We start from the raw sequence: 25,467 nt of genomic DNA on the forward strand, positions 1-25,467 counted from the left end.
ACAAACGACCTCGTACACGGGAGATGACCAAAAGTGCATTTATCGGGACAGCCCTGGGCCTCCAGTGGCTAAGACTCTGTGTTCCCAATGTAGGGGTCCCAGGTTTGATTCCTGGTCTAGGAACTAGATCTCACAGGCCTTAACTAAGAGCTCAAATGCTGCAACTAAATAAGATTTTGCAGGCTGCAATGAAGATCAAAGATCCCGCATGCTGCCATTAAGACCTAGAATAGCCAAATAAGTGGGCTTCCCTGGAGGCTCAGTGGTAAAGAATCTGCCTGCCAATGCAGGAGACACAGGAGACATGGTTTGGTCCCTGGGTTGGAAAGATCCCCTGGAGGAGGAAATGGCAACCCACTCCAGTGTTCTTAACTGGGAAATCCCATGGACAAAGGAGCCTGGTGGGCTACAGCCCAGGGAGTCGCAAAGAGTCAGACGTGACTAAGCGACTGAGCACACACACAGCCAGTTCAGTTCAGTTCAGCCGCTCGGTCGTGTCCGGCTCTGCGACCCCATGAGTCGCAGCACGCCAGGCCTCCCTGTCCATCACCAACTCCCGGATTTCAGTATCCGATCATTTTGCTTTTTCATACTGCTCGTGGAGTAGATAAGTAAACAAATGTTTTCTAAATGTGTTTCTCAAAAAGGGAGTGCTGGTGTGTGCTATAGCACAGGGAACCTGAAAACAGGTTCTATGAGGAAGCTAGGCAGAAAAGACCACCTTTCATATGATTCCATCCACACAAAATGTCCAGAATAGGGGTATCTATAGAGACAGAAAACAGATTAGTGGTTGCTAGGGCTGGGTTGTTGGGGAGGGGGTGGGCAGCCGATAGTTAACGGGTGCAGGGTTTCCTTTTGAGATGAAAATATCCCCGAATTCACTGGTGATGGGTTCACAACTCTGTAAAGATACCAAAACCCATAGAATTGGACACTTTAAATGGGTGAGTCATAGTATGTGAACTATATCTCAATAAAGCTATGGGGAAAAAAGTTTAAGACACCCTTCTGGAAGAGCAGCTAGTCCTCAGTGTATATTTGTTGAGGACGTGTGCGTGCTGAGGCACTCAGTCGTGTCCAACTCTTTCGTGACCCCATGGAATGTAGACCGCCAGGCGCCTCTGTCCATGGGATTTCCCAGGCAAGAATACTGGAGTGGGTTGCCAATCCCTCCTCCAGGGGACCTTCCCTATCCAGGGATCAAGCCCGCATCTCCTGCATCTCCTGCGTTGCAGGTGGGTTTTTTTTAACCACTCAGTCATCAGGAAAGCCTCTATTTGTTGAGGGTGCCGAGTCCTAAATAACCAAGTCCGGTTGTCTGGATGTTGTCAAGACTTTTAGCCACATTGAAAGAGAGGACTCTCTGGCCTCTCATGTAAACAGGGGTTCAGGGTGATCCTTCTCAGGCAGCCCCCTCTGCACATTTAACATTGAGCACCACCCCTGCCCTTGGCCTGGTCCCACAGGGGAGGGCGGGAGGGCAGGGGTGCATGTCCCAGCTTGCAGATTAGGAGACGGGCATGGGCAACCAGCCCAACCTCTCTCAGTGAGACAAGTGGCAGCCAGGAATAGCGCAGGGTGTCTAACTGCATCCCGCCTGCTGTAAACAGCCAGCCACGCCACCCTTCATCTGTCTGATTTTAAAAAGGACCATAAAATATGCACCAGGGCAGCGGCCCTGAAACCTGAGCTGGGCTCAAGCCGATGGAGAATTTCGCGTTTCCCAGTCTGCAGGGACACATGGGGAAGGCCCGGTGGCTCGGAGCTGGGCCGGCTTCTGCCAGGATGGGTGTCAACTGTGTGGCTCTGCCTCTCTGGTCACAGGCACAGAGGCTGAGCTCATCGCGAAGATGTACTTTTTTTTTTTTTTTTTGCATTGGATAATTTCTGTCTTCCAGTGCCAGAGGGGCTGCTGATGAATGCATATTAAGCCTCATACTTGGGGACCTTGTGTGCCAGTTAATGAAGGAACGGTAAAGGGCAGTGCGGTAGAATTGGGGTGTGGTGGAAAACAGGGGGGCAGGGGGGTAGCCAAAAAAGCCACGTCAAAAGACTGCTGTTTGAATGCAGCAGCTGAGCCCCTGTGCTGAACTAGGGAAGCGCGCGCCCCTAGAGCCTGTGCTTTGCAACCGGGGAGGCCGCCGCTGGGAGAAGCTCACGCACCGCAACGAGAAAGCGGCCCCCACCCTCTGCAGCTAGAGAGGGCCTGTGCACAGCAACGAAGACCCAGTGAAACCAAAAATAAATACGTAAATAAATAAATTATTTTAAAAATGAAATTAAGACAGCTGTTTGAAAGCAGCCTAGCTCCGCGCCTTCCCAGCTGAGGGACCTTCAGCAAGGCCCTCAGCCCTTTTGGAGGGTCAGTTTCCTCGTCTATAGAAGATGAAGAACACCATGATGAATAGGGACAGGAAGGGGCTTCCCAGGTCGTTCAGCAGTAGAGAATCTGCCTGCCAATTCAGGAGACACGGATTCCACCCCTGGGTGGGGAAGGCCCCCTGGAGAAGGCATGGCAAGCCACTGAAGTACTCTTGCCTGGAGAATCCCGTGGACAGCGGAGACTGGCGGTCTCACAGAGTCGAACATGACTTACCGACCGAACGACGACAGGGATGGGAAGGGGCGGTAGACCAAGCGTCCGCTCTTCAGAGGCCCGTCTTGGCGGGATTTCGGTCTGTCGATGATTCAGATGGTCCTCGGTGGACAGTGTGTGCTCACTGTGGCCCATACCTACGACGTTTGCCTTAACTGAGGGCCCAGATCCCAGCCAGGAGAGAAACAAGTCTCCTTGGGGCCATTCAGGCAGGATAGATAAGGACCAAGAGACCACTCAAGCCTGAGGGGAGAGCGAGTGCATGGGCCATTAGAAATGTCCAGGGGCTTCAGAGTTATCACCAGTCTCTGGCTTTCTGTAGTTGGCAAAAAGCTGTCTCCCTCTTGCACCCAAATGGGGTTTCCAGACTCTAGGCCTCAGCTGAGCCACAAGGGAAACTGGTGGCTCAGATGGTAAAGCATCTGCCTGCAATACGGGAGACCCAGGTTCGATCCCTGGGTCTGGAAGATGCCCTGGAGAAGGAAATGGCAACCCACTCCAGTACTCTTGCCTGGAAAATCCCATGGATAGAGGAGCCTGATAGGCTCCAGTCCATGGGGTCACAAAGAGTCAGGCACAACCAAGCGACTTCTCTTTCTTTCTTTTTTCTAGGCCTCAGGGCCCAAACTAGAGGGACTCTGTCCAGAGCAGAGGCTGGGCTATACCCAGAAGTGACTTTAGAGGTGGAAGGCAGGCTGGGTGTGGGGGCTGGGTGCACCTGTTCCTCCTTGGTATCTTGGGGCAGGTGGGCCTGGCCCGGTCCAGACAGCAGACTCCCCACTCCTTGGCTCCTGAGGGATGGGACGCTGCAACAGCCGGCGGGAGCCTGCTGTCTGTGTCCACCCCAGTCTGGGGCTTCTAAATTTAACCTGCTATCAGCCTGAGAGGCCGGAGGCTTCCACCGAGTGACAAAATGCCACTTGGAATCCAGTATGCTCATAAGCGCTCCCCCTGCACAATCCCCTCCCGAATGTCACCCCCAAACGCAGGCAGCCATCTGGGCATCCTCCCATGTCAGCGTGAAGATGCGAATGTCCGAGCAGCTGCAGACCCTGATGGGGTCCAGCCCGGCTTCCTCCTGCTGTGAGCCAGGGCCGCACCCCATTGTCTGTTCACACGCGTGCACACATACACTCACACGCGTGCAAGCACACACACACCCACACGCACGTCGCGGTCTCATGGGCAGAGCGCAGCAGCTGACTCTAAGGTCGAAAGCCAAACCACGACAGCGAACTGCGCCACCCATAAGCCACCTGGGTGGAGGGTGGCCAGGCCCATTATGCAATTTCCTGCTCTGGTGTTTCAGGCCCCGGAGACAGGATGCAGAGTGCCGTTGGGATGCTGCAATGTGGGAAGCCCAGGAAGGCATCAAACCAATGAGCGCCGACGTGAATGGGGCCCCGGGACCTCTGCGGCCCACTGAGCGGGCGGCCCCTCCCAGGCAGGGACCCAGCGGGCTCACATGGGCCCGAGAATGACTTCCTGTTGGGGGAGGAAGGCATTTCCTGCCTGGGGAACCCAGGATGACTGAGCCACAAACAGGGGGGCCTTCTTATTGTTTTCTCTGTTTCTGTTTTGCTTTTAAATTTGGCCACCCAGCGTGGCCAGCCAGACCTTAGTTCCCTGACCAGAGATCGAACCCGTGGCCCCTACTGTGGAGGGGCGGAGTCCCAAGCACTGGACCGCCAGGGAAGTCTCTTGGCGGGGCCTTGTTATTAATAGGCACCATTATTGGGCACCAAATGTGTGCCCCATAGTGACACTGAGGTTGAGAGCACACAGCGGAAGGTTTGGGGTGGGGTTCTGCTTCTTCCCAGATGCATGGTCTTGGGCAGCTTATCCACTTGCATTCTCCCTCAGTTTCCCCATCTGTGAAATGGGGACCAAGATAACACCTGGCATGGAGAGAGGGTTCAGTAACACCCAGAACCCAAGTGGAATGGGGTGTTCTCACCACGTCAGCCAGGGGGTGGCTATTCAGAGCACCCCATCTTCCATGCACGGTAAGTGGGGTCAGAGGGGCTCGATATTCTTGTTGTGAGTCTTGCCCATGGACCTTGAGTCCATGGCCCACCTGTAGAGCCCACACCCACTCCAGGACCTCTGGGCTGTCCCAGCTCCCATCTTTCCATAAGAAATTTCCGATAGAAGACAGTATTTAGGATCAGGGTTCTGGCCCCACACAGCCCCTTTCAGCAGCTGCAAGTGTGGGCAGGGCGCAGGGCCCTGTCCTTGGTTGACCTTGACTTAGCAGCTGTGTCTCCACGTGAAGAAGGGTTTGCAAATCTGTGGGTAAGGACCCAGTCCACACACTAACCCTCCTGTCACAGTTTCTCCTGTTCGCCAGAAAACCAAGCTGTCCCCGAGTCCTAGCTGCATATCCAGCCTCCTGCCCCAAACCAGGGGGTGGGGAACCAAGGTCCCCGGGCTGTGGACGGCAAAGTGACCCGCCTCCTCCTAGGTTCTCGTTCCAGGCCCTTAGCACCAGAACCCCCAGACTCCAGCCATATACCCACCCCCAAATACATTCACCCCCTAGGTTAGAAATACAAAGCCATCACCACCACCCTGCCCCCTTGCCAATGAAGCCACCACTTCAGAAACATCCAGATCCTAGCCAGGCCTACTTTAAAATTGCATTTTATTTCTCTTTGTATTTGTTGCTGTTGTTTTAAAAAGGTTCACGGTACATTTTTTTTTTTCAAGAGTCTTGTGCCTCCTGGTAAGTGCACTGGTTTGCTTTCACAGTACTCTCCACGACTGCGGACGGTCCTTATTGCTGAAGGAGTGTGTCCACGCCGGGGAGTGGGGACACTGGAGGGATGGGGGGAGCCCAGGTGAGAAGCCTGGGTCTGTGTTCCTGACCCGAGAGGCTGAGGGACCAGACCCAGGCTAAGTCGAGCATCCTTAGCCGCACCTCCGGCCTCCCCGGGGTCATCCCAGCCCTGTCTTTAGAAAGGCCGGGAGGGGTAGAGAGAAAGGGGAGAGGGGTAGAGGATGGGAGGATAAGCCAGGCAGCAAGCTGACTGGGGGCCCAGGCATGCGGTAGGCATGGAGGTAGGGTGGAGGCAGCTGGAGCAGCGATGGCCTCCAAGAGGGCCCTCCTCCCTCTCTGGGGGAGTGGGCTTGGGAGACGCTGCCCCCGAACAGCTCAGGACCACCCCTCCCCCCGTCAGAACACCCCAGCGATGGCCCAGCCCAGAAGCAGCAGTCTGGTTCCTGACCCCTCGCCCAGAGCCCTCTCTCCTTTTAGTGCAAGAAAGACCTGAGTGCAGAGAAGGGCCTCGCCGCCTAGAGGCCAGGTCCCGTCCATGGAAGCTGGACTTCGCCACCCCAGCCCCTCCACAGCTTGTCCCCAGAGCAGGGGACCTGGGACCCCATCCCCCTCGCCGGAGGCTGTGGCCTCTCTGGGTGGCAGACATCCCTCCAAACACACCCCAGGGAAGCTGGCCATTTCCCCCCAATCCCCCCCAACCCCGGGGCCTGACAGGGGTCCCCGAGCACCAGGTGGGCCGCCGGCCACGCCAAGTTCTCCCCCATCCAGTGGTTCCAGGAGAGCTGCCCGCCTCCCATCAGGAGCGGGCTCGGGAGATGGCTGGACAGTAAAGCACCCCTTGAATAAATGCAGTATCCCACGGATAAAGGAGCAGAATGAGGACTCAGTGACCCACGCCCTCCCACAGTCACTGGGGCTCCTCCAAGTGGCTCATCTGTAGCAGAAATGCCTGATTTCCCTCATCTGACAGTTTTCTGTGCTTGACTATGATTGGTTAGAATGAGGGACCCAGGTGATGTCGCTGTGAGTCTAGCAAGCTTGGAGGAAGGGGGCTTCAGCTGGGTGTCCCCTCAGCTCCTGCAAGCAGCAGAAGTTGCTGGAAAAAAAAAAAAAGCTTGGCGTCGCTCAGGACCAAGTCCTGGGGCTCCAGAGGGCCCAGGCCCACTACTATCCCCCAGCGAGGGGGGCCCTCGTTCCCTTCTGTGAGGACAGGCAGCGTGGGTCTGCCTTCTGGAGCCTGTCTGCAGCATCCCCCCACCCAGAGTATCTGGGAGGGGCGTCCCCTGAGAAGATGCTGCAAGGAGGTGCAGGCCCTCTTACCTCTGAACTACAGCTGGGGAGGGTGGCTGGCCCCCTCCAGGTGTCGGGGACCAGTGTGGATGGAAAGAGAAAAGCTGAGATGTGCCAACGGACCCATCCAAGGACCAAGATGCTGGAAATTCCTCGGGTTCTAACCTGCAACTCACAGGACCCACGCTCTCTCCTCCCAGACCCACCCAAGGCAAGTTCTGGCTGCAGTGGAGAGAGGTGGGACGCGGGACCGTGGGCCCGAGCTCAGAGCCCCTCTGCAGGCAGGGTGTCGGGGATGGGGTTCTACCTGGGGCAGAGAGAAGGGACTTCGGGGGCAGAATCTGTCTGTGGTTTCAGCTCAGCTAAAACGAAAGAATGAGCAGCTGGTTTTAGATCTACCTTGGTACCCCCGACCACCTGGGCAATACCCAGGAGGAGGGGCTTTGGGGCATCTCTCTCTTTCCCCATCCCCTCCTCCCTTGCCTCTGGCAGAAGATACAAAGTCCAATAGAAAAGAGATCCTGCTTTCTTTGTTCCGGGGTTTTTTTTTTTTTTCCTTTAAAATCAGCTTAAGGCAAAAGTTTGGCAAAGCAAGTCTACATAAGGCCGCAAGACGGAGGACAGGGGGGGGGGGGTGTCTTTCCCCTGGAGGGGCCCGCTGCACCCACCAGGTTCATCACCAGCTCCTCCTCAGACCCTGAACCTCGTGAAGAGGCGTTTTTTAAAAAAAAAAGAAAAAAAAAGGAACAGAAAAAGCAGTTGTTTCAGGGCGTCTGTTGCAAACAAATGATCTTGCGAGGAGAGGAAAGGAGACCCAGGGTGACACTGAGGGTGCACGTAGGGGGTCGGTCCCGCCTGGGTCTCCCCCCTCCCCGAGGAAAGCAGGTTCCAGAAGGGCGGGGCGGGGCGGGGTGGGGCCATCCCAGGGGCGTTCGCACAGTGAGATCCACCCCGCCTGAGAAGGTAGAAAGGTTGTATTTCGCTGAATGACCGCAGAGTCCGTGTGGGGGGTCGCTTGAGCGGTGTCCTCATCCAGGTGTCGCCCCCCAGCCGCCCCCCGGCCACTACCGGTGCTTGGGCGGGATCACCACCAGCGGCTGCCCGAACTTGGGCCGCCACATGAGGACCTGAGCATCGTTGGCATTGGGCTTGATCAGGGCGCTGGGTGGGATGGGCTCGTTCTTGCTCAGGATTTTGGGCTGGTCCTGGGCGATGGGCTCCCGGAGCCGGGCGCGCTGGCCCAGGGGCCGGGTGGGGTTCACCTCGATGCTCAGCTGCATGCGCCAGTGCAGGGTCTGCAGGATGATCATGTCGTTGGTCGAGGTGTTGGTGGCTACCAGCCACGTGATGAAGCTCTGGTCCCGGTAGATGTTGGTCAGTTTGGCCACGTTGTTCTCGCTGATGGGCACGGCCCACGTGACGCTGGGGTAGAAGTTATCGTTCATGCTGATGATGAACTTGGAGTTTCTCTTGGTGGGGCCCACGATGGTGCAGGTCTCTGTCGTGTTACCATACCACGGGTAGTTCACCCCATCCGAGTCGCTGATGGCCTCGATCTTGCCTTCCTGGAGGTCCGGGAGCTCCCAGCTGGACCTGAGGATGGGAAGGCAGTTTACATCACCAGCCAGCCAGTCAGCCAGCAGGCTGGTCTGCATCCCTTTGTCCTGGGGGCTCACCTCTGGGGCAGGGGGGAGGGCCGATAGGAAACAGACAACCCAGCATCAGGTCAGGGAATCGGGGCTCCCCTAGACCTGGCACCCCACCACCCCTCAAAAGCCACATCCTGTTCTCTTGCATCATCTCAGATTGGTCTTCCCTTGGAAACCACTCTAGATGGGGCTGGACTTTGGGAAGCCCTGGCTGCCCCTGGCTGCCCCTGGCAGGGGCATGTGTCCCAGGGAGGGCCTGGGGGCAGCGCACAGTAATGGGGAGCCCTGATGTGTGCTGTGCCCCCCACCCCGGGTCCCGGTGGCTGGTGGAACAGCCACCTGCAGCCCTGGGATTTCTGTGAGGGCAGAGGCTGCTGACCACGAGAGGCTGGGGGTCGAGGGACTCTCCTGGACACACAGCACATCAGGGCACACTGCATGGCAGCGCAGGGGGCAGAGAGTTTCTTTCTCTTGCGTTACGGGCTGACAGGAAGCTTCAGGGCCCAGTGGCCATGAGGTCAACACATCTAAGAGTGATTCCAGTCCCTCCATTGACCAGCACCTGACCTAGGTCAAATGCCTGCGCTGTCTGAGCTTCGGCGTTAGCACCCGGGCCAGAGGCACAGGAACCAGTGCCCGGAGCCCTTGCTCAGACTGTCCCCTCCCCTCCACATCTCCTCCACCCGTGTGGGTCTGGGCTCCCTGGCCCGCCGCCCAGCACGGCCAGCATCATGGGTAGTACCCCTTTCTTTCTGCTCACGCCCGCCTAGAAGAGGAAGCACAGTACAGCCTGAGTTGCTCCCGCCCAGTCGGCACCAGAACCAAGAAAACCTAACCAGCCCATCTCAAAACACCATACTCAGTCCCTGGCTCCAGGCCAGCTATACAATCAATGCCTCCTGGCCTTGCTGCAGCTGCCAGGGAACCTGCACTTGCAGCTTTAGGCCCAGCTGAGTACCAGCAGCACTTGGTCAGCCCGTCTTGCTTTCAGGGGCTCAGTCTTCCTGGGGTGGAAGAAGGCAGCTAGGCTGTCTGTGGAGTTTGGACTCAGGAAACCTAACAGCCTTGCTCAAAGTCTCAGCCACCCTCTCACTGGTGTGACACCCTGAGCAAAGTCCCTGCACCCCCTGGGCCCCAGACTCATCACCTTGTCCCACCTGGGCTCATGGAAGGATTCAGGCAGGAACATGCCAGCCCAGGGCAGGGCACAGGACAAAGGCCAGTGGCTGGTGTCTGCTAGGTCTGCTGTCACCATGGCTATTGCTATAATAATGGCTCTCAGACAGAAGAGGACACTGGCCTGTCCCAAGTCACTCTGAGGACATGTGGGGTTGGACAGCAGCACCCGGGGAACCCGCCCCTTAGAGACTCATCAACAGTCACCTCCACCCCACTAGGCAGATAAAGGAAGGGAAGCTGAGGGTAGGGGTCTTTTTCCCCAGGTGATTCAGCTGAGCAGAGAGACCTGGGCACCTGCCACACCAAAACTCAGGACGCTTTGCCCCCAGAATTCTGCACACCTGTGTACACCAGCAGTTCTCTCCAGAATATATATTACAAAATGCATTTTTATTCATGGCAGCACTGTTCACAATAGCCAAAGTGTGAAAACAAACCCAAGTGTCCATCACTGGAGAATGGATAAAGTGGTCAGTCCATTACAATGGAATATTATTCACCCTTAAAAAGGAAATTCCGACATGTGCTACAACATGGAGGAACCCTGAAGATATTATGCAAAGTGAAATAAGTCAGACACAAAAGGACAAACACTGTATGAATCCATATATGTGAGGTCCCTCGAGGACTCAAATGCAGAGACAGAAAGCAGGATGTGGTTGCCGAGGGCTGGGGGAAGGGCATGGGCAGCCAGGGTCCCATGGGTGCAATCTCAGTTGGGGAAGATAAAAACTTTCTGGAAATAGATGCACAACAGTGTGGATGTTTTTAACAGCACTGAACTTAAAAACAGTTAAGATGATAAATTTTACGTATATCTTTCTTGTTGTTGTTTAGTCATTCAGTCATGTCTGATTCTTTGTGACCCCAAGGACTGCAGCCCGCCAGGCTCCTCCGTCCATGGGAATTTCCAGGCAAGAGGACTGGAGTGGGTTCTCATTTCCTCTTCCAGGGGATCTTCCCACAGGGATCAAAGCTGCGTCTCCTGCTTTGGCGGGCAGATTCTTTACCACTGACCCACCAGGGAAGCCCATGTATAACTTAATCATAATTAAAAATGCATTCCTGAGATGCATCATTTAATGTTAGCAGTTAGTAAATGTGGTCACTACTAGAGGGTAATTAGGAATGTGATTTTTCTAATTTTTCTGTTTATATCATTAAAAAGGTCACAAATTAGCGTAACACCTGTCTCGTAGGCTGTTTCCAGCCTGGGGCCCTGAGCTCATCAGACTCCAAGCGAAGAGGTCACAGTTGTGAACTGGGAGATTCAGCTGTCCCAAGGGGATGGCCATCATGGACCAGAGAAGGGGGTCAGGGTCCTGTCCTGAATTTACCAGAAGCCCGTGTCCCACCTGTATCCAGCCTCCTGGAAGGTACCCACTCTACCTTCTCACGGTGTTTCACTCTTAAAAATTGCTTTTTTTTTTTTAAAGGCAGAAAGCCATCTCGCCAAAGGCCCCGTTTCACTTCTAAGAGCTGGCTTGTTTGGAGGAGTGAGGCTTGGTACCCACATAGCCCCCCTCTCTCTGTCTCAGCCTCTGACCCCAAAGCTTCAGGTTCCCTTTCCCCTACCAGCCCCCCCAAATGCCTAGGCGCTGGCTCAGTCACAGACGGGTGACGGTCCCCGTGAGCAAGCAGACAGCCGTGTCTCACGTGGCGCATTACTCAGAACCAGGGCCAAGGGCGTCTGTTTTCACATCATCGCAGGCCAGCAGAGCTAGCTCTGGTCCCCTCGGTCCAGTCTCCGAGTCGAGGTGGTACGAGAGGGCGTGGATAAGGGCACAGCAGCTGAGGGATGTGGGCCAGCCTGGAGCCAGTATCTCCCTGGCTACCAGCTTTGGTCAAGTCACAGATGTCAGCTCCAAGCCGGTCCACTGTGGTAATCACACCCACCTTCTTCAAGGTTTCTGTGATGATTAAGCCTGTCGACACATACCACCTGGTATGCGATAAACAGCAAAACATGCAGACTCCCGGAGAACATCTGAGGGAGGCGTGCCTCTCACACTAATGGATTTGCCAGCCCTGATGTGACCTGAGGCCTCCTGACCTCATTTATGTTTCCAGATTATCTGGGCTCTGAAAGGAATAATTTCATACAGTTCCTGCCTCGAAGGCTTCCTGTTTGTTCTGCAGGGACCTCGGGCTTCAAGGCAGACACTCAGTTTTCTGCTCCCTGCACACCCTGAGCCTTCTGGTTTGCAAGGTGAGGACAGTACAGCTACAGATGTCACAGAAAGGTCTGGGCAAGGCTCTCAGGTCCACACAGATGCCCAGCCACCACCAGATCTAGGTGGAGGAGGGGGATTTGTGAACACGAGCAACCGCCCATCTCTGCCCCAACGCCTCCTGTCCAGACCCCAGGGCAGGTCCTATCAGGCCTCCCTCAGGGGAGTAGGGGACATGGTCTCCCCCGTTTCCTCCCCCCTTTGCTCACCAGCCTACACTGGTCTTCAGGGTGACAGTGGCCACAGGAAGTGTGGGACCAGTGCGAAGTGAAAAAGTTGTTCAAAAGTTAAGAACTGCCATGTGGTGACAGTGGCCTGGCACCAGGCCGGGGGCCCTTCAGGGCACAGGACCTCGCTATGGCCACGCCCAGGAAACTGGCCCGCTTCCCGTCTCTCTCCCACCCTCATCCTGGAGGTGTGGGAAAGCAGAGGACAGCAGGCAAGTCCAGGCTTCAAGCTGGACCGCAGATGCTTTCTGCGGCCCGCTGGCAGCACATCTGAGCCAGACTCCCGAGTTCCCCTCAACCCCTGTTCCTTCTGCAGTGCCATCCAAAAGCCACTTAACACGTCTGCAGGGACCTGCCATGGGTGCTAGCCATGCCACCGTGGGGACCCAGTCATCAGCAATGTCAGGGGCCCTGCACCCTCTGGACGCTCGAATCCATCCCTGACTCCCCATTCTCACCTCCAGACTGCCCCCCGCACCCCCTCCCTGGCCACGACCCTTCACCTCTCCCAGGTCTCCTCCTGCCATCTGCCAAGCTCTCCTCCCTGAAGCACAAGCGATCTTTAAAAACACAAATCGGATGGCACGCTTCCTTCCTCCAACCCCGTTAAATCTGCCGTGATCCCCCTCCCCACAGCCCTGAAAGTCAGATGCAGGCTAAGTTGAGGGCCCCCAGGTGCGTGCCTGCACACACACACACACACACACACACACACACACACACACACAAACGCTCTGAGCAGTATGACGGATGGGGAGTGAGTCTGAAGGGGTTACAAAAGGCCTTCCCTGCAGGCCAGAGAAGGGGTTGAGGCTGTGCCAAAGGGTGCTCACAGAGGCTGGGGAGGGTCACCCTATGGCCCCAGGCCCCGCCACCAGCCCGAAGCTGGCTCTGCTCAAAGGCCTGTGGGTAGAGAGGGAAGGAAACCAGAGGTGCCCAGAGGCCAGAGGTGTGACGCCCCTGTGACCGCTGTTTCCTCCCACCTCACCCCTCCCTGTTTGCCCAGGCCACAGTCCCCGGGCCTGCCACGTGGCGGAAAGGGCCCAACAGCACCTGTTTTAGCTTTCAGTTATAAAAGCTGTGTTTTTGTTTTGCTTTAAAAAAGCAAGCCATAGAGAAGTACCTAAAGTGAGAAACGAGAGTCCTGCCTTCCGGGCCGCCCCCTCCCTCGCCAAGGGTACTCACCACATCCCACTCTGGTAAACATCCTTCTGAAGCTTTCTCCCAGCACACACCCAGTATACAGTGGAGTTTTTAGTGATGCTCGCATGACACAGAATCTTGATTCGAGCCCCTCCTCATCCTATGTAGCAGCCTCGCCATCCTCTGCCCTGGAGACAGGACACTGGGGGCGTTTGTGGCTCTTTGCCACGATGGCTGGGGCCGGAGTTTCTGCCCCCACACATGTTCTTTCTGCCCCGCTCCTTCCATTCATGTATTCATTGATTCATCTGTTCAGTAGACTTTTTTATGCGCTTACTACCCGCCAGGCACCAGGCCAGGGCTCAGTTTCTGTTAAGACAGACGCCAGAACTACTGGGTTAGCCAAAAAGTTCGTTCAGGCCTTTCCGCAACACAAAAAACCCAAATGAACTTTTTGGCCAACCCAACACAGTGCCAGAGTTGAAGGTCCCATGTACTTGGAATTCTGAAAGCTCATCTTCCAGAAGCTGCCCACATTGTACCCCTCACACCAGGCATTACTGACCCTTTCCATTTTTAACCCAGATCCTATCAGCGGGGGGAAAAAAAGCATCTCCCCGTTTCATTTGCAACTCCCCGATCATGGCGGCAGCTGGTGCCTTCCTGCACGGCCCGGGAGACGCCAGCTTCTGTTTTCCGCCCTCAGAAGGTGAGGGTGGGCATGATCGCCAGGCGGGGGTAGGTCCAGGGGCAGTACTTTCGGGGCGGGCAGTACTCCCGCCCCCAACTTCCTCCCACCCCAAAGCCTGGAAACAAGGACTTCACTCTCCGGCCTCCACCACGGCCCGCAGACGGGGGGAGGCCGCCTTCCGGGCACAGAGAGGAAGTACCGGCCCCCGGGGCAGGCCTGGGCTGCAAGAAGAGGCCACGTGGTCACCAGGCCGTGCCTCCTGACCCCACCCCAGACCCGCTGAAGCAGAGCAAGCCTCCTCGGTCAAGTGGCCTCGGGTCTCAGCAGCCCCGGCCTCAGCGTCAGTGAGGACCTCTTGGAGTCCTTGGGAGACCAGAGAGAGACCGGGGAGCCGGGCAGAGGCCCCTCCGCCCCAGCCCAGCCTCTCCCGCTGGCCTCATCATCCTGTGACAGCTCATGTCATCCCAGGTCCGACTGCAAAATCCCTGAGAGGTCTCTTGCCAGAGATTCCCATGCTCTAGGCGGGTATGAAAGAAGAGCACCGCAATTTGTACTGATTCCTTGCCGGGCACTGTGTAATTGATGATGAATGATTGCTAGTTATGGTAGGGAGAGCAACTATGCAACCAGCGTTTTGTATACGCAGGCACTGTGCCGAGTCCTCGTCAGGTACCAGCTCATTTAGTCCCTCAACAACCCCATTTCACAGATGGGAACAGTGAGGCTCATAAAGGTTGGGAACCTGGCCCAAGCTTGCCACACCTGTGGGTGGTGGAGCTGGGGAGGCCACGCCCTGCTGGACAAGGGCATGGGCAGGTGGCACTGTCAATCCAGAGAGACCGCCTTCTCTTGAGCTGTTCTCCTCCCCTCACCCCAAGCCTGCCCTTTGGCAAAACCTGGAGCCAGAGCCAGCCTCGACTTTGACTTTGGCCATGGGCCAGATTCCCTGGGGGCTCCAGCAGGAGGGCAAATTAGGGACAACGTGAGGCGTCCCACACACAGGGGAGAAATTGGGACTTGTCACTTGGAAGATTGTGCCAGCTGACAGGTGGCAGCTGAGGATTGCGGAGGACGGGGCTGTGGAGGCAGGCGTCTCCAACAGTTTTTTTTTTGGGGGGGGGGTAGCTTTTAAAGCAATGTGGGCTGAACCCCGAATGATATAGAATCCTCTCAAGCTGGCACAAGAAACTCACCATTTTCTAGCTCTCATCTTTAAGCCAGGGCATTACTGGGGTTTGGTGTGTGGCATTGTTCCACTGCAAATATTTCCAACCCACAATGTCATTCAAAAGGGTTCTCCTCCTGGATTAGAGATTAATTTCAAGCAGGGATAATGTTTAGGGGTATTACGGGTTTTGGTTAAGTATTTGGAATTAATATTTTTAATACAAGAACAGAAACCCTAACCTAACCTTTGCCACCTGGCCGGCCCCTCCCCAAGGCCTTTAAAGCCCAAGGGGGCTTCATTTTAAGGCTTCAAATTGCCTGGGTCTAGCCCAGCAGTTCTCAATCGGGGTGACTTTTCACCTCTCCTGGGGACATTGGGAAGTGTCTGGGGACATTTTTGGCTGTTAGGACGGGGGGAGGGTGGCATTGAGTGAAGAGACTAGGGACGCTGCTCAATATCCTGCAAAGCACAGCACAGCCCCCAACCCAGCAAAGTTAAGGGGCAGCTCCAGGCAGCCTGAGGCCACTGGTCACCCCACCTCTCACCACCCCTGATTTTCCTTCCCATCACGGGGCTTAGAAAAGTGAAGAAGCCTCATTATCACAGGAGGTTTGGGGATAGGGAAGATGGGAAGAGTCTTTCCATCCCGTCAAAATGCTCCCATCTGGGACCTCCCTGGCAGTCCAGTGGTTAAGACTCTGAGCTTCCAATACAAGGGACGTGGGTTCAATCCCTGGTTGGGGAACGAAGATCCCACATGCTGCATAGCAAAAAAAAAAAAGAAAGAAAAAAAATGCTTCCATTGGCACTCAAGCAGGCACAGCTGTCCAGGCTTTTTCTGGAGACCAGAGCCTCCCCACTGGCCAGAGGAACCATGCTACTTGGTAATTCGGTTCCTTAATACAGTTTTGTTGATTAATAATCAAGCAGTTTCCAACTGTGCATTTCAGCCACAGGGCAGTCACCTACAGCTGTCCTCTCCTCGAATCCTCCCAGCAACCCACGGGCACTCTAACTCCCCATCCACAGATGGCAAAACCTAACCTCCAAGAGGCAACTTGCCGAGGCCCCAGAGCCAGCACTGGGGTCATCCTGACCCCAGAGACTGAACTCATTAATGGCCAGTCCCTCCTGCCCCTCCAGGAAGCCTCCAACTCTGCTCTTTCTCTGGGGCTGGTCCCATCTCCACCGGGACCTCAGTGGACCCTGGAGAAGGAGGTCCGTGGGACACAGGGGTCCCTACGTTGAGGCATGTTCCAAGAAGGGGAGAGAACAAAAGGAAACACATACAGAACAAAGAAAACAGCCTTCAACCACTTGAAAACTCAAATCATGCGTGACTTATAGTGTTAACTGTTAAATTCTTAAGTCAGGGAATGCGCTCTGTGTGAAAGAGGAAGACCTGGGCCAGGGAGAAAATTCAGCACGAGGAGTAATTTACATCTGTCTGAATTCAGCCACGATTCTTTTTACAGGTCCCATCACCCACTCCCCATCTGACAAAAGGATCATCACAGTAACAACAGCGTTAAAGACAAGTCACCTGCAGTATTTACTGTGGGCTTGGCGCAGGGCCAACAGCTTGACCAATGTCATGTCCCGTAATTCAATAAGCCCACACTGCAAGGCCTATGAGTGGCCCCGATCTGCAGACGAAGAAACCGAGGGTCAGGGTGGCTAAGGTCACACCCTGGAAAGGGACAGAGCCTGGACTGGTGCCCAGTCCGCTTGACTGCAGTCTAGGTGTGCACTCGGTTCCTCTAACCAGGAACCAAGGACTGGCACAGACAAAGGTCAGCTCGGGTCTCCCGATGCAGGCCTGCCTCCGGCCGCAGTGTCCAAACGGACCTGGAGCCACCGCAGGTAGCCCAAGGCCTTGAAGACTCACGGGTGGGGAAACCGAGGCTCTGGGCCAGGTCTGCCCCCCCCCCCCCAACACAGCACGTCCATCTCTGCAAAACTCAGTCCCTTCAACTCTCCCCAACTTTCCTCTTCCTGGCGCTCACAGGAGGACGGAACTTTCCAAGTTCAGAAGGACCCTCTGACTTCCCTATTCTTTCTCGGGAAGAAAACAAGCTTAGCCTAAAAGCCTAGAAAAACCTTTGTGTCTTGCCATTTGTCCTAAATGCCTTGCAAAGCCTGAGAATACTTTGGGCTTAAGGCTTCTAAGGGAAGGTCCACACCAAGTAACTAAGAAGCATGTTTCCCTTCTTGGGATGGAAAGCCAGCTCCCACCCCCACAACCCCTCCTGGTTTAATAACCACTTGGAGAGTCAGGCCTGCAGCATAGATGTCAGGCAGACAGCGGGGAGCAGACGAGTGTCCAGATATGGCCCACGTGCCTCTCGGGGTGGCCATGGTCACACCTAGTTTTCAGTTTTTCCATGATTCTCCTGTTGCCCTTGTAACATCAGAGTCACAGCTGGAGAAGCCACAAGATTTGGTGTCCCCTCCCCATCCATGGGGGGTTCTTAAATCAGTTTCAAATCAGAGGGCAAGTCTGCTACAGGACGGGGGAGGTGTGTTGCAGGGGTGGATCTCAAGAGGCTGTGGGTGAGCATCCATGGCCACTCCCAGGGGTCTAGCTGGGGGGCGGTCTGGTGCCCTCAGAAGCCTCCTCGTGCTCAGAAACGGCTCTGTCCTCACCCTGTCTTAGGCAGCCCTTCAGGTTAAGCCACTTCCCTCTCTGTCTACCGCTGCTCTTTGCACACTCAGGGTGACCATCTCCAAGATCAGGGCACCTGCCAGGATCCCAGGGGGCCACACTGAGCGCTACATTATCCTGGGGACATTCTACAGAACGGGCTGGAGAGAAGAGGCCCGTGGGCTCCTCTCAGCTCTTAGGGGCCACCTGGAGCCTTCTGTACACTGACGATGGAGGTTCACAGAAAGTGGCCTTCTGCCCCGGAGAGAAACACTGCACTGCAATGCAAACCGCGTTTCTAAAACCCTCTGCAACAAAACTCCGTCCTGAACAGAGAAAGCACGCCCCCCCCCCCCCAAGGTCTTGATGTGCCTCCGAAAATGCTGGGGGACAAGATCAGGCCCAACACAGAGCCCTGCACCTTAAGGCTGGAGGCTGTGGAGGCTCGTCTCTCCTTCCCTGAGTGCCCACCATGACCACGTGGGCTGGCGGAGGCCTGAGCCGGGCCAAGCCCCAGCCCCTCCAGTGACCCGGGACAGCACGCCTGCTTTGCCAAAGAGGCTCCCAGTGGAGTGTCCCTCTGCTTCCTGGGCATCTTGTGGGGAGGGAGATGGGAACCCTAGGGGAAGAGGCCAGGGACAGCGGAAGGGAAGGTCCTAGAGCCATGACCCCGACTGAGAGCACTTCCACGTCTGCCTCATGCTTCCCTCTGGCCCTGGAGAGACCCCTCTCTAGCCCCCCACCTCTCCCTTCCCCCCCCAAGCGGCCCCCTCCCCGAAGCTTGCTCTTAAGCAGTACTCACATGCCCTGCTCCCCATACTGGTTGTAGAACTCCATGTGGCTGCATGCCTGAATCCAGCCGACTATCCAGGTCTCCTTCTTGGGGATGGGCGGCATGACCACCTGGGCAGAGGCACGGAAGTGGGGTGTCCGGTAGCGGAGCACCACGCTGGAGGACTCATCGATGCTGGTGGGGACGGGGTCAATAGAGGCCTTCACATCGATCACCGTGATGCCTTCCCGGAAGACTCTGGCTTTGCCTCCGATGCTCTGAATGCAGCCCATGGCACACAGGACCGCTCTGATCTCCAGGGAAGACCAGCAGTCCCAGGGGAAGCTGGGCATTGACAGGATGGAGGCCGCGGGACCCAGTGCAGACACTACAGCTCTTCAATCTCAAATCCCAAGACCGATATCCATAGGATAGAAGATTCACTGAGTCCGGGGGGTTCGCGTATCACTACCGCGGGGCCACTTTATAAATAAGGATTTTGCTGCATTTCAAGGGCCCCGGGTTTTCTCTTCTGCGAGCAGTGAACAAAAATCACCGATATTCTTTGGGTTAAAAAAAGGAAAGTTTGGAGGTTAATGGATAAGCATGTTGTTCAGACATCCAGCCCTTCCTGTGCCTCACACGCGGGGAACGCAACTCCGAGACGCTCCCTGAAGTCTTCGGGCGAAGAAGGCAAATGCCGGCAGACACATAAATAAGGAAGGCTGCGTCCCCTGCGCGGTGTCGCCACCCTGGCTACCAGAGACCGACTTCCTGCCCTTCTGCCTTCCGCACGCGCTCGGGCACACGCACCCGGCCGCTCGCCCGGTCGGGTCGAATCAATGGGAGAGGAGTTTCTGTTCAGTCGGCCGAGGTCCGGGGGCCCTCTGGAGCTTCCAGGAGGGCGAGCGCCCGTGGCGGGCCGCCCGCGGGGTCCCTGTCGGCGCCCACTCGCGGGCGCGCCGCGTCCCCTCGCCGCTGTCGCTGTCGCCGCCCGCCGCCGCCGCCGTCGCCGTGCGGGGGCCCCCGGGGCTGCGCTCGGGCCGCCGCCTGGTTCGCCGCGGCCGCCGAGGACCTGGGGGGGAGGAGTGGAAGGGACAGGGCGTCAAGGCCCGCCTCAAAGTTGAGCCGAACTTTGCTGCGGGGGACGCGCGGGGCGGCGACGCGTGAGTGCGGGCTGCGGAGCTGACCGCGCACCTCTGGGCGGTCTCCCCGGAGGCCGTGGCCACCCCCCAACACCCGCCCGCCCCGTCAGTGGCGGCCGCAAGACCGCGCGCACCAGCGAATAATCGCCGCCCGTGACATCTCCGCTGACACCTCGCGGCCCGGAGGCGGGGTCGGGGAGGGGGAGGCCACCACCTGGCACTGCAGTGGGCCTCGTGGACTTTTGGATCCTGGCACTGCCCCCACCTCCTCGCCGCCGGCGCCCCTTCCCGGTCAGACTCCCTCCGGGCCCTCCCCCCCCACGAGGGGCGCAGGGCCACCCTGCAGGCTGGGCAGGTCGGACGCACGCCCCTTCCCGAGCCAGGGTTTCCCGGGCTCCCGAAGGGCGCAGTGTCCCTGCCCCGCCGCTTTTATGCCCCTCTAGCCAGCCCCGAGTGGCCCCCCGATCCCCGCGCGTCCGGCGCGCTCGCCGCCGCCGGGGAACTTTGGCGCGCACGCCCCCACCCGGGCGGCGCCGCAGACTCACCTGCCCCTCGGGCCGCTCCGCGTGCCCGGGCTGCCGCCCTCCGGAAGCCCCGACCCCACCAAGGGTACGTCCTAGGGGCGCCCCCACCCCCTTTCTCGGGGAAGTGTCCTTTAGCTCTGCAGGGGTTTGGGGGCCGGCGTGGACGCCCCCCCGGCCCCCAAGTCCTCCTAGCTCGGGGCTGCCCGGCGGGTGGGGGTCGGGGGTCGGGGGTCGGGGGTGGCCGGGGGCGGAGGGGTGAGGCTCGGAGCTCTCTCGCCCCCACCCCGCTCGCCGGCTTTATTTTATGATCATCGTGAGCGTGCTGCCGCCGCTCAGCCCCGCCGCCGCGCCGCAGCCGCCTGGCGCGCCCCGCGCTGCCTCGCTCTGCTGCAGCATCGGAAAGGCAACCAGGTCAAACTTTGCAGAAACTCAGCCCCTGCGCCGGCCTGGCCCCGCGTCCGCCCGCAGCCGCCGGCCGGGAGCGCAGCGCACGCAGGGACCGCCGCCCGCTCGCTGGCCCCGCAGGGGGTGCAGGTCCTCAGGCGGCGGCGGCGGTGGCGGGCGGGCGAGCGGGCGCCGCCTCCTCCTCGCCGCCCGCCCCGCTCTCCACCCTCGCTCCCCGCACACAGCCCGCCTCCCCCCTGGTGATCCTCTCCCCCCCCACCCCTCGCCCCCCTCTCGCTCCCTCGCTGTCTCTGCAGCTGCTGGGGGAGCCGAGCCTCTCCTTGCAGAAACGACATTTCCTTTTTGGCTAGCTCCGGGAATTCTGGGTAGTGTAGTCCGACTTCTGTCTCCGGTCCAGGTGGGCTGCTCCTCTTGCCCTTTGAACTCGGCGGGCTTTCCCCCGATCAGGGCAGGCGGAGGGGTGGGAGGTGGACGTCGCCCTGGCCTGGCTGGTTAGAGACAGTGCAGGACTCTGGGGGAGGGCTCCAGGGCTGGGAGGTTGGGGGTGGGGGGAGAAGGGGTAAAGCTCTCTGTGCTGCTTGCTCTCTGTGCCGGGCTTCTAGGCACCCCGACAGGTGGTCAGGGCCTGTTGGGCACCGACTGTGATCAACACTGGACAAGCCTAGTCATTTCATTTACCATCAGCCAGAGCCGCCATGAGAAGCTTATCGTGTGTATTTCACAGGGAATCCAAAGCTGGGAGATTTCCAAGACCTGCCCGCCAGTCCCACCCAGGTGGGTGTCCCGGCTGAGACCAGGAGGTCTACGTGCAGAAGAGGTCCTAGAGGGGTTTGACCCTCGACAGGGGGGATCGCTGTTAACCTCTCTAAACATCTCAAACCAGGACCCACCCCCACTAACCCCCACCTTGGAAACGCCACCAGGGAAAGGGGGAAAGGCCAGGCTGTTTGTGACATCAGAAAACCTGGTAGCCTCACTAGAGCCATGCCCTTCTCCCATGACTCTGCCCACCACCAGGCGCAGGGCAGAGCATCCTGACGGCCAGTGAGGGCAGGATTTGGAGGAGCGGAGGGTTCCCAGCACTCTGAGGTCTCCTCTTTGAGGGGTGATCAGCCAGCCAAATGATCCATCTCATACCAGCAACCAGCTCGGGCCACAGGCAGGAAGTGTCCAGTCGAGGTGGCCACTGCATCGTGCCCAGCTGCACCCCTGCCCTTGCCCTGATGACTGCCACGGGCCCTGAGCCTAATGAGGAGTCATCCCTTTCCAGGCAGGTCAGCTAGTAAGTGGTTTATTCCTGGTCCTGCTGACTGAGACCAAGGTGTGGTGGCCTTCGGGATCTGCCTACTGCCAGGAGGGAGGAACCCCGTGTAAATTTCCACTTCCGGGAAGAAGCTTTTCCTGGCCTCAACCCACAGCGTCTTCTCCCTGCCATGAACCCGTGGCCTCCACCAAACATCCTGCCCTTCTTGGATGCATCTCAGCCTTCACCCACTTCAGCTGGTGGGTGAATTATTACTCTGTTCACTTTATATATAGATAAGACATTAACTTTGGGGGTGTCCATCTCATCTGCCCACAACATCAGCTCCAGTGCCTAGAATACTGGAGTGGATAGCCAGTCCCTTTATCCAGGGGATCTTCCCAACCCAGGGAAAGAACCTGGGTCTCCTGCTTTGCAGGCGGATTCTTTACCACTGAGCCACAGGGGAAGCCTGCACTTCTTGCTCATCCGACGTGAAAGAACAGAAGTCAGAACCCTAAAGTGCCTCCTAAGCAGCCACGCCCCCGGAGATGATTTCCAAGAGTCGAGTGTCCTTGATGCCTCTTAGAAGTGACATTACACCCTGCAGTTCTGGGCTTGGTTGGCCTGGGTTCATGATGATGATGATGATGATGATAAGGTGTGCACCACGTGTCCATATGCGTGCGTGCTAAGTCACTTCAGTCGTGTCCAACTCTTTGCGACCCTCTAGACTGTAGCCTGCCAGGCTCCTCTGTCCATGGAATTCTTCTGGCAAGAATACTGGAGTGGGTTGCCGTTTGCTTCTCCAGGGGCTTGTCCCAATCCAGGGATTGAACCCACATCTCTTATGTCTCCTGCATTGGCAGGTGGGTTCTTTACCACTAGCGTCACCTGGGAAGCCCACCACACCACTGAGCAGATATTGTCTCTTCTGACCTCCTCAGCCCCAGGAGGTGGGCTGGACAGAGAGACCCATAGGTCAGGTTTTCCAGAATCTGCATGCCCACCTAGATCTGGCCAAGTTCAAAGCCCACTTATCTCCGCCTCTAGGCATGCCCCCCTTGCCTGGGGGCCAGCCCCCTCTGAGCCCGGGTGGAAGTGACACTAGAAAACCCTGTGTCTGGTAAGTCCCACCAGAAGAGTACTCGGGTGCCCGAGGGGTGAGCGAAAAATAGAAAACACCTGACCCTCAGCCCCAAAGATGCCTCCTCTGCCATGCCACCTCCTAGGCAGTATTTTGTCTCGGGCTAGTTCAAGGGCCAGTTCTGCAGAGGAGGAGTGCAGGCAGTGTCTGGGGGCCTTCTCCCCAGGCTCTGAGCTAAGGACGGGCACCCCCGGGGCCCACCTTGAGCGATGGAGGGTCTGAAAGGGCCAGCCCACACCTGCCTCCCCTGCCCCGGCTCCCCACGGGCCCTCTGAGGCCTGGCGGCTTCCCTAGCTCTCGCGCCCTCCAGCGCTCCTGCCTCTCTGCGCAGCCCTGCTTCCTGCTCAGCGTTTTCTGGAGTCTGTGGGTGTTGTGCACAGACCCACGGCTGTCTCAGCATATGTGAGGGCCCATGAGGCCTCCACACGAGACTGAAAAGCTGGCGTCTGCAGAAAAGAGGAAGGGGTCATCTGCTTGTGATGTGCCTAGCACCACGGGGATGCTCACATGCCCCCCTCAGACCTCAGTCTCCCAGACTCTGCTGCGTTGATGTCACCAGTGAAGGGGAAAGAGCAGAGGTCAGGAGGCACAACCCCATCCCCCTCTCGGGGGTGGTGAACTCCCCAAGGTGGCAACTTGGGAGCTCCAAGTGCCGATGGTGAGAGGGCAAGGTTCCTCAGTTCGCAGCACGTTGGCCCAGAGAGGTCGTGAAAACCCCAAATCACACAGCAAACCAGAGGGAGAAACAACCTGACCGCACCCAGCTGGGTTTATATATATAAATACACACACACACACACACACACACACACATTCATTGACGGTGCCAGGTCACAGTTGCGGCTCTCAGGATCCTCAGTTGCGGCATGTGGGATCCAGTTCCCTGACCAGGGATCAAACCTGGGCTCTGGGGACCTCGGAGTCCTAGCCTCTGAACCACCAGGGAACTCCCTGAGCTGGGTTTTAACACACAGCACCAATGAGTCCAGAGCCCTCCCAGGTCCGCAGAAAGAACTGGATGCAGGATCTCCTCACTGAACATCACTGTAGCCAGGGTCTCTGCATGCATCAGCTTCATGGCTCTCCATGACAACCCCGCCAGCCGGTCCCATCACCAGCCCGTTCCACATATGAGGATACTGAGGCCTGATGAAGGAGGAGGAGGGGATGGAACCTGCCCACCCAGCTCTGAGACCTGGAGGCTGGTGGATTCGATGTAGCAGGCATTCTCACCAGCATTCCCTGCAGTTGTCCAGCTGCTAAGTCATCAGACTCTTTGTGACCCCATGGACTGCAGCACACCAGCCTCCCCTGTCCTCCACTATCTCCCAGAGTTTGCTCAAACTCACGTCCATTGAGTCAGTGATGCCATCCAACCTTCTCATCCTCTGTTGTCCCCTTCTCCTCCTGCCTTCAATCTTTCCCAGCATCAGGGTCTTTTCCAATGAGTCGGCTCTTCACATCAGGTAGCCAAAGTATTGGAGCTTCAGCTTTAGCATCAATCTTTCCAATGAATATTCAGGGTTGACTTCCTTTAGGATTGACTGGTTGGATCTCCTTGCAGTCCAAGGGACTCTCAAGAGTCTTCTACACACCACAGTTTGAAAGCATCAGTTCTTCAGCACTCAGCCTTCTTGATGGTCCAACTCTCACACCCATACATGGCTACTGGAAAAACCATAGCTTTGACTATACAGACTTGGTTGGCAAAGTGATGTCTCTACTTTTGAATACGCTGTCTAGGTTTGTCATAGATTTCCTTCCAAGGAGCAAGTGTCTTTTAATTTCATGGCAGCAGTCACCATCTGCACGGCCACAGCTGGTCCTCCAAGAGCTCTCAGTCTCAAGAGTGCAGTCATCATGAGACCAGAAAGGCATTTCACAGGTGGGAAAGCCCTTGTTCTACAGATGAAAATGTTAAGTGCTGGAATTCTGTTGCCCTGGGAGACAGGGTTCTATCCTTAACTGTTCAGGACCAGACAGGAAGCCAATGACGAGACTTGAAACGTCCATCTGGGAGACGGGCAGGCAGGGTTGGTGGGCCGGGCAGGTGGCTGGAGGGGGACATGTCAAGAGGTGAGGAGGCTACAGGGCCCACCTGGCGTGACTGAGACATCTTACCTCTGCAGGGAGTGGGCTGGGACTGGCCAAGCCGGCACAGCCAGGGTCTCAGAGCAGGCTCTGAGCTCGCCTCCCCTACAGAGGGAGACACAGGCCCCACAAGGTCACGCAGGGAGGGCTCTGGGACTAGAAGCCGGGCCTCCTGGCCCCCAGGTTTGTGATAACCTCACTCTCTCTGCAGGGGCAAAGGCGTGTCATGGGGTCCTGCATAAAATCAGGTGCCTGGGGTGTCTGCAAATCTTTCCAGCCAAAGGCTCAGGCACACATTTCTTCTAGGTCTGATCAGCTGGCCTCCCCACCATCTCAGGCCCCTGCATTCCCTCCCCCATATTGACCAGACACCTGCGCTGGGGGCTCAGAAGACACTGGGGAACACAGGCAGGCCCTAGACAGACAACAGACCTGCTCCCCTCAGCACTCACATCCCCGTGGGTCCCAGAGATGCCAAGAATGATGAATAGAGGTATTAACATGAATAATAAATGGTACAAATTCATACTCGAAAGAGTC

The 25,467-nt window shown here is 57.2% G+C and overlaps 2 protein-coding genes across 3 annotated transcripts; one reads left to right on the forward strand and one right to left on the reverse strand.

Moving 5' to 3' along the window:
* Window positions 1-5,226: 5,226 nt before the first annotated feature.
* FAM78A (family with sequence similarity 78 member A) lies at window positions 5,227-20,652 on the reverse strand. 2 transcript variants are annotated; one of them, XM_070454774.1, is made up of 3 exons: window positions 20,063-20,652; window positions 18,403-19,447; window positions 5,227-8,261 (listed from the first exon to the last, which is right to left on the reverse strand). In XM_070454774.1, exons 2-3 carry the CDS (start codon window positions 18,723-18,725, stop codon window positions 7,733-7,735), a joined length of 852 nt encoding a protein of 283 aa, XP_070310875.1. In that variant the 5' UTR covers window positions 18,726-19,447; window positions 20,063-20,652; the 3' UTR covers window positions 5,227-7,732. The 2 variants fall into 2 exon arrangements, with proteins under 2 accessions (XP_070310875.1, XP_070310882.1); XM_070454781.1 differs by lacking the exons at window positions 18,403-19,447; window positions 20,063-20,652 and adding an exon at window positions 13,140-13,957.
* On the forward strand, window positions 18,733-25,464 carry LOC110126105 (uncharacterized). The gene is made up of 8 exons (XM_070472849.1): window positions 18,733-18,751; window positions 19,136-19,538; window positions 19,704-20,126; window positions 21,171-21,220; window positions 21,717-21,728; window positions 21,865-21,949; window positions 24,632-24,721; window positions 25,234-25,464. Exons 1-8 carry the CDS (start codon window positions 18,733-18,735, stop codon window positions 25,289-25,291), a joined length of 1,140 nt encoding a protein of 379 aa, XP_070328950.1. The 3' UTR covers window positions 25,292-25,464.
* The last annotated feature ends 3 nt before the right edge of the window (window positions 25,465-25,467 follow it).

This window comes from Odocoileus virginianus, chromosome 2, assembly GCF_023699985.2.
Source record: "Odocoileus virginianus isolate 20LAN1187 ecotype Illinois chromosome 2, Ovbor_1.2, whole genome shotgun sequence".
Classification (NCBI taxonomy): Eukaryota; Metazoa; Chordata; class Mammalia; order Artiodactyla; family Cervidae; genus Odocoileus; species Odocoileus virginianus.

Coding starts and splice junctions, on each gene's coding strand:
- FAM78A (XM_070454774.1), bottom strand. CDS start 18,725: ATGCCCAGCTTCCCCTGGGACTGCTGGTCTTCCCTGGAGATCAGAGCG. Junction 8,262..18,402: donor CAGTATGGGGAGCAGGGCAT/GTGAGTACTGCT, acceptor TCCCATCCTCAG/GTCCAGCTGGGAGCTCCCGG.
- LOC110126105 (XM_070472849.1), top strand. Junction 20,127..21,170: donor AAGCCCCGACCCCACCAAGG/GTACGTCCTAGG, acceptor TGTATTTCACAG/GGAATCCAAAGCTGGGAGAT. Junction 24,722..25,233: donor ACCAGAAAGGCATTTCACAG/GTGGGAAAGCCC, acceptor CATTTCTTCTAG/GTCTGATCAGCTGGCCTCCC.